Below are 8,741 nucleotides of genomic sequence, written 5' to 3'. Positions count from 1 at the left end.
TTCGTCTGTGAGAATTAAAAGCAGACGTGATGTTACTGACACTCCGGTACATCTCAAGAAATTTCATTTCTCGTGTAAAGAAAAAAAGCGATGCTGAACGTTTCCTGATTTAAACTGTTATTGATTAATAAGAGACGCGGCGTTCGTGTCCAGGATGCAGCGTTCTGTAGTTTCAACTGTTTACCGTTTCATTTTCCACAGTGTGGAGTTTGAATGTTTTTTCTTTCCTGTAGCAATATTACTGATCGTGTATAAATGTAAGATAAGATCGCTTTATGTAAATCTGATTGATATACGGCGTCTGGGTATTCACAGTAAACACTTTTTAATGCTTAATTAGCATCAAGTTTTTCAAATTCATCTCAGCACTTTATTTATTTATTTATTTATTGATACTTGATTGACTGTTGTTTAACGTCACATTATTATTATTATTATTATTTATAGAAATAATCATTTTGAATATCTGGTCAAAAACAGCGTTTAAATTCTTCTGTACGGGGTGTGTAGGGTACTTTAGCTTTCCGTTAAATGCTAATGGAAGTTTGACTTGCAGCTAAATTTCTTCTCCAGTCAGCAACAAGCAGTATTATAGTAAAGAAAAGTCAAATACATTTTCCTTGGATGGTGGTCACTGTTACAGTGGGTCAGGTGCTACCCAAAAAACCCAGTTCAGGACGTCAATCTGTTACATTTATAAGCTCACGGTGGTGCGAACCAAAGGTTTTGAACCATTCAGGTTTGAACCAGCGTGGAACAACGGCTGCCGATAAGCAGACTTGAGTCTTTTTGCATTGCATTGTTATTAAGCCTTACCAGATTTTGCCATGTATGTACCATTTAATTCACCCCATAGACCTTTAAGAATACTAGTGAACACCATCCGTATTTATCAGTTGCATCTTGTTCATGTCAGAGAAAACAGATTATGCAAAACACTCTGTGTGTAGGATACGACCCTCCCAGGTTACCAGAATATACAGACTGCAAACGATAGGTATATCAAATGTGTAAAATAATGTATTAATATTGAACAAATAAACAATGATCAAAAAATAACATCTGTTTACGTTTTCATTTGTCATTATTACCAAGCTGTAACTTTACAAATCATTTTATTCAGGAAAACGCTGGAGTACGCTCTTGATGGAAGAACAATCTATCGTAGGGCAACACAGAATAGTACACACGTGGCGCAGCGGGATATTCCGCTAGCACACCAGTGCAGAGATTCAGCGCGAACTACTCGGTTCGAAACTCGGCGTTGCCACCAATCAGCTGGGCGCCATCTAGCGGGCTTAACTAACAGTGCCTGCACAAGACACGGTTCTATACCCACCTTGACTGCAATCAGGGATCCTCCAGCAGCGGAAGACAAGAAAATGGGAGGAAATGCGTAAATAAAATAGAAAAAAAAAAGAATGATACACACACATTCACAACCAGAGGCATTTTAGAGCAATAATCTGGCATGTATTTTTCTGGCCGAAGAAAAGTGTAATAGCCACAGTAAGTGACCAGAACTAAGAATTGAACCCACGAGAAATTAAACATATTATAGTAGAACTTTCTCCTAGGTGTGGTGTTTTTAGAAATTGTTCTTGAACCCATCCAGTCCAAAACAGCTTGTAACAGTTTTGTAAACGCACCTAAAATTGAGATTATTTGTTAATATACGGTAAATTGAGGGCAAGTGAACAAGGGCTTTTGGTAAAGTGAATTAGAACAGACCCTAAGTCCCGCCCTCTAGTCTAGTTCCTCCAATGAAAAGCGATATCAGGTTTCCATGACAACAAGCCGCCACAACACGAGTGGAGTTTCTGCATTGCTTCAGATTTTCAGTGACCTGAATTCAATTCATTTAAGGTAAATGCATTTAATTATAATTTTATTCTCTATTTTAATTCATTTGACTTTATTTCACCAGTTTATAAATCTTTATTTATGAGAAAGGCTATTTGGTTTTAGTGGTGGAGAAAGTAACTCAACTCAACATGAATGAAATGAATGTATTTATTTATTAGGATTTTAACGTCATGTTTTACACTCTTGGTTACATTCATGACAGGACAGATAATTACTGGTTACACAAGATTCATCAGTTCACAAGTTTCGTGTCAAATACAGTCATTGACAATTCTGTATCTCCAATGTATCTGACTGCACGTCTTTGGACTGTGGGAGGAAACCGGAGCTCCCGGAGGAAACCCACACAGACACGGGGAGAACATGCAAACTCCACACAGAAAGGAGCCGGACCGCTCCACCTAGGAATTAAACCCAGGACCTTAATTTTTCTTGCTGTGAGGCGACAGTGCTACCCACTGAGTCACTCAACCTTTTCATATTCACATAATCTTAAGCAGTCTCTGCATACATGACAATCTAATCCCTAATTATTGCATAAATTGTTTATATTTTTGATGTAGTGTATCATTTACCATATGATGACAGTCCCTAATGTTTTCTTCAGTTTACTAAAAGCAATGATTGTTATTATAAGGGTCACATTCACATCTTCAATGGTAAGGCAGGGCTATTTCAATAATAATAACTTCATTTGCAGTTAACTTTCAAATTCCAAGACCCAACAGTGTAGTAATTGGACAGAATGACAATTTCTGCAAATATTGCTGTTATTCTAAAGGGTTTTTTTTGTTATTACAGAGTGTTCAGGTGTGTGAGGACCATGTCAGATCTGGCTAAAGAAAAAGCTGCTCGGCTGCTGAAGAAGAGAGAGAGTGTCTCATCGATGAGCAGTCAGGATGTCCGAGCCAAAGACCTGACCGGCAAAACCAAAGAGTAAGTGCCACAATCCATCAAATTCAATTAATAACTAGATTTATTTTCTTTTACCTACAATTTGTGAGTGATACTGTTTTCTTTTCATAGCTCCATCAGCACTGTGTCATATATCGATGAACCAGGTCACCATGATGATAACACTCGACCTGCAGTGCAGATGAAGAACACATACCAGCTTGGTAAGACCCATCTTTAGTTACTTCAACATCAACAAAGTACCTATCTATCTATCTATCTATCTATCTATCTATCTATCTATCTATCTATCTATCTATCTATCTATCTATCTATCTATCTATCTATCTATCTATCTATCTATCTATCTATCTATCTATCTATCTATCTATCCGTCCGTCCATCCGTCCATCCATCAATTCCATCCATCCATCCATCTATAATGAAGCAGGACAAGGGATGTTGTAAAATAATCCACAGTGGGTGGTGTGAAGTGCACCAGACATAGGAGAAATGCAGTTACCCATTTGAAGTCCACTACTTTACTATAAGAACAAACTTGCAGTGATGTTAAACTGAAGTCATGTTTATGTTGGAAGCATTTTACTAATTGCTTTAATAGTGATGGTGAAGATACAAGAGCAGGGGGCGCACAGAATCATAAAATATATAAGGAACGTGAAAAAATGCCACGCTACTATTGTACCAATAGGGAGAAAATGAGTCATGAAACGCAAGAATGACTCAGGGATTCGACTCCGTTCGCTCCGACTCACCGAAACTGGTAAACTGAAGAAGAAAAGCGCTAGGTGGAACTGCGACCCAGGCCAGTGCACTGGCTGATCGGTCCACTAATGCACTGACACTCGATCACAGTCCCAAGGTGTTCCCTCTACCCAAACTAAGAATGAAAACAAGATGAGTCGAATTACTGATCCGAACTCTGAGAGTCGTTTGACCAAAACAGAAAAAGTTCAGATTTAAGTTCAGGTTTATATTAGAGCAACACAAAAAATATATATGATTTTTTTTCCACATAAGTAAATTATAATTATTTATGATTGTAGCACCAAATTCAGCTGTAGCACTGATGAGCACTGAGGCTATCACTGGCTATCAGGGCTCAGTGGTTAAGCTACTGGACTAGTAAACAGAAGGTTGCCGGTTCAAGCCCCGACACCACCAATTGTGTAAGTCGCTTTGGATAAAAGCGTCTGCTAAATGCTGCAAATGTAAATGGTTTCTGGGATTTGAAAGTCCGTTGTGGGCTACAGTGGAGCTATTTGCACTTCCTGCTGCGGGAGGATGTGGACGATGCAACCGCCCCGTTGAAGATTAAAGTCCTCCTGATGGTCAATACACTTGCTAAATGACAAGCAGAACCTTAAAAGCTCTGCAGTAAAGCTACAAAACCTAATTAAACAGCACAAAAGTGTGAGCACAGATGAACTGTTTTAGTGAGGTCAACACAAGGAAGCAAAGACCATTGTGAATATGTCCAAACAGTAAAGTTCTGGAAGAATTTGGTATGTTTTTGCTTGGCACCAGTTTTCAGCTGGTAGCATATAGCATCACTTACCAAAGGACCCCCTTGCGGAACTATTCTGAGACACGGATTTGCGTAGATGGTGCTCCATTGAAACATCCACCAATGTGTAAAATTAAATAGAGTCTCTTATAAAACACATCTAGAAAAAGTATAATGACTGACACTTTGAGGTACGTCAAATCTAGGTCCAACAAATCTGTTCTAGACGGGACATCACTGAACACTGAGCCACTATCAGGATAGACTTATGGAGCATGATTTGGCTCCCTGTTTACGGAGCCTACACTACACTCCTGTTAATATCTACTGCAAAGAACCCCTTACAACAGTTTAGTATATTACATATTACATATCTCATCTGAAATATTTACTGCAATGATCTATCTATCCATCCATTCATCTATTTATATATCCATCCATCCATCCATCCATCCATCTATCTGTTTATCTATCTATCCGTCCGTCCGTCCGTCCGTCCGTCCGTCCGTCCGTCCATCCATCCATCCATCCATCCATCCATCCATCCATCTATCTATCTATCTATCTATCTATCTATCTATCTATCTATCTATCTATCTATCTATCTACCTACCTACCTACCCATTTATCCATCCATCCATCTATCTAATCATCCATCCATCCATTCATTCATCTATCTATCTATGTCATTCGTCCATCTCTCTTTCTCTCTTGGCCAAGCAGCTCACAGAGCTCCAGTCACTGTCTGTGGGATATCTGGCATCTTTTGGCATCTATATCTGGATGTCCTCCCCACTACCCAAAGCGGTGCCGATTAGCTACTCTATATGGATACTAAGTTAAGTGAATGTGTCTTGCACTATGATGGATTGGTGGCCTGTCCAAGCGGCCATCTGTTTTCCTGTTCAGATTGAAGTGGTAGATGTAAATAAATAAATGATTGGCCTGTATAAATAAGACACATTTTGTAACACGTAAGATCTCACTCTTCAAAATTAGAAGCCCATGTGTGATACCAACACATTAGAGAACAGAAAGGGAATTAGCAATGATTAAATCTACAGCATGTTCAGGGGAGAGGTGAAGCTAAATTTGCTTAATGGATTCATGTTGAATTTAGGGATCCACCCTCAAACACCAGACAAATCTCATCAGTTGACCAAAAATTGTGAGTTAAGCTTATCTTATTTATTGTGAAGGCCCCAGAAAACGATTCCCCGTGCACACAGTGAAGGAGATCCTGAAGGACGTGCTGTCCAGCTACCTGCAGGAGGAGAAGTACGAGGCCGAACTGTGCAGACAGATGACCAAAACCATATCGGAGGTCAGTTACACACAGTCCAGCCCTTTTCTATGAGATTTCATCAATCCCAGCTGCAAGACTCCAACACTATATGTGGTCAGAAGTATGTGGACACCCCATCCATAATCCAGAGTTCAAAATCAAGTGAAGTCCATAAATTTCAGACCCTGATCTTAATCCTCATGAACCTTTGGGGTGAACTGGAACTTCACTACCTGACCTTTGAAATGCTTTATTAACTGTATGGGCACAAATTCATACAGACACATTCCAATATTTTGTGAAAAGCCTTCCCAGAAATGTGGGGGCTGTTAAAGTAGCAAATTATGCCCACAGGTTAGAAATGAAAAGTCCAAAGAGCTCAAAGTCAGGTGTCCACATACTTTTGGCTATACCGTGTATGTACAGTAGATGTACATGTATATTCCGTCTGTTGTTTGAATGTTTTAACCAGTCAGTTATCAGGATTTGTGATTTTCTTTCTGCTGTGTACGTGCGTGTAGGTGGTGAAGGCTCGTGTGAAGGACATGATGATTCCTCGCTATAAGATCATCGTGATGATCACCATCGGCCAGCTGGCCGAGCAGAACATGCGCATGGGGAGCCGCTGCCTGTGGGACGCCACCAGTGACACGTTTTCATCTCACACGTTCAAGAACAGCTCACTGTTCGCCGTCGCTAACGTCTACGGCGTCTACTTTGAATAAGGCAGGATGATGATGCAAAGTCAGCAGTTCTCACGTTCTTATGGGAATAACGTCATCAGACTGGACGCAGCAGCTTGTGGCCACTACGTTTTGTGCCTAACAAGCTGTGCACTTTATTTTAACTTACAAATGTTGAGTGAAAAGACGTTTTCTAAGGATAATTTTGGAGAAATGGAACATTAAAAATGGATAGAATTGTTTTTCAGGACTTTTTACTATGAACTGTGGGATATAGGTCAGTATAAATGGATTGATGGAGGGTTGAATGGATGGATGGATGATAGCCAATAGCTTTTTTGTTTACAAGTCTGTTTTACATGTGACTGTTTTGCATCTGATTGGTGTAGATACATGACTGACATGTTATAGGGAGGTTTAGACAATAAGTTTATCAATTATTCTGTTCCATATTATAATCATTATTAAATCTCATTTTAAATGTGTTTATAAATAACATTAAAATGACACTTTATTCAAAAATATTAATTATATTTATTAAAGAGAAACATAAATACACATGTTGCATTCCAGTCAGAATTATTATAGCCGTGTAAAATCAGCATACAGACATTACAAGACATCACAATGTGATGGACAGAGACAGAACGATAATTGAATAATTGGTGTAATGGTTAGGGGGAATGGTGGAATGGATGATGGGCTGGCTGGTGGAACTGTTGTAGGACAGGTTGGCGGGATGGCTAATGGGGTGGATGAGGAACAGGTTGGTGAGACAACTAGTGGACAAATTGGTGAAACGGTTGTGGACAGGTTAATGGGGCAGTTGGTGGACAGATTGATTGACAAGATGCTGGAGAGATTGGTAGGATAGTTGGTGGACAGGTTGGTGGGATGGTTGGAGGACAGGTTAAATAGTGGTTAGAAAATAGGCTGGTGGGAGACTTCATGGACCTACTGATGGGATGGCTGATGGGACAGTTGGTGGACAGCTTGGTGGGACGGTTGTGGACCGGCTGGTAGGACAGTCAGTGGACAGGTTGGTGGGATGGTCGGAGAATAGGTTTGTTGGATGGTTTGAGGACAGGTAGGTGGGACAGTTGGTGGACAATTTGATGGACAAGATGCTGGAGAGATTGGTGGGATAGTAGGTGGACAGCTTGGTGCGATGGTTGGAGGACAGGTTAAATAGTGGTTAGAAAATAGGCTGGTGGGATGCTTCATGGACTGACTGATAGGATGGCTGATTGGACAGTTGGTGGACAGCTTGGTGGGACGGTTGTGGACTGGCTAATAGGACAGTTCGTGGACAGGTTAATGGAAAAGATGTTGGACGTGGACAGGTTGGTGGAATGGTCAGAGAATAGGTTTGTTGGATGGTTTGAGGACAGGTAGGTGGGACAGTTGGTGGACAGATTGGTGAGTGGTTAGGAAATGGGCTGGTGGTATGCTTCATGAAGCTTCATGGCTGGTTGGTGGGATAGTTGGTGGATAAGTTGGTGGGATGATTGGAGACCAGGTTTGTTGGATGGTTTGAGGACAGGTTGGTGGGACAGTTGGTGGACAGGTTGATGAGATGAACGATTATGACGGCTGGTTGACTCTTAGAGTGTCAGCACATAGAACTGAGGTCGTTCCTTCGGCAGCCCACCATGCAGCATAGAGTCGGCAGCACCGTGTCCAAACTCTTTCTGACTATCTGTGTGTCTTCTAGTTCAGCATCTGTGTAAAAACAGCTCAGTTAATCCCTCAATGCTCGAGAAGAACCTTTATTTTAGTAAAGCAAAATAAACTCTGCAGTTAAATCATACTTGGGTGAAAATAAATGTGCTCAGGACTGTATAACCACAAAATAGTGTTAAAACTTTTATTATTACTTGCAAATTGTTTATAATAAATATTGATTTCAACAGTCTTTATGTCAGTAAATTCAAACCAATCTTTCCACAAAGTAGAGAGTCAAAATAATGGATAATGTGGAAATTTATCAAAATAAAAAAATGCATTAATGTAAAAATATAAGTTGAGTGCTGAGTTTGAACCTCAGCTCTGCTACCAGCCAGCCGGGCGCCTACACAGACACACGATTGGCTGAAACAGGGTTCCTTGCTCCTTCCTGCTGACCGGAAGCATGGGGGGAGGATGATCACAGATAGCAGTGCATGGCTCTCCACATACAACACTGCGCTCTGTCAGACCCCACCCCTGGCAGGTGAAAAGAAGTGATCCTTTCATCAGCTCATCATTAGCTACATCGACTCTCCCTGATCGAGGGTGAAGATGGTGAGATAAACAACTGGCCACTTTGTACCTATATAAACAGGGCTATTTGACTGCATGTCAGAATGATATCGGATGCAATACACCAAAACCCAAAAGCTGAGGTCCATGAATTAGATGCTATTGGGACATGTGACTGTCCACAATCAAGTGAGCTTTACATCACCATGGGCTGCTCCTGTTTTTTCTTTTTTTGTCACACTTC

General features: G+C 40.6%; 1 protein-coding gene across 1 annotated transcript; it reads left to right on the top strand.

The window, feature by feature from the left end:
- The first annotated feature begins 1,792 nt into the window (after positions 1–1,792).
- Positions 1,793–6,498, top strand: dynlt5 (dynein light chain Tctex-type family member 5). The gene is made up of 5 exons (XM_062993780.1): positions 1,793–1,866; positions 2,668–2,802; positions 2,893–2,984; positions 5,488–5,612; positions 6,095–6,498. Exons 2-5 carry the CDS (start codon positions 2,690–2,692, stop codon positions 6,296–6,298), a joined length of 534 nt encoding a protein of 177 aa, XP_062849850.1. The 5' UTR covers positions 1,793–1,866; positions 2,668–2,689; the 3' UTR covers positions 6,299–6,498.
- Positions 6,499–8,741: the final 2,243 nt, after the last annotated feature.

This window comes from Trichomycterus rosablanca, chromosome 4 (assembly GCF_030014385.1).
Source record: "Trichomycterus rosablanca isolate fTriRos1 chromosome 4, fTriRos1.hap1, whole genome shotgun sequence".
Taxonomy (NCBI): domain Eukaryota; kingdom Metazoa; phylum Chordata; class Actinopteri; order Siluriformes; family Trichomycteridae; genus Trichomycterus; species Trichomycterus rosablanca.
Note: the sequence above shows the minus strand (reverse complement) of the source record. Positions and strands in the feature narration are given on the sequence as shown.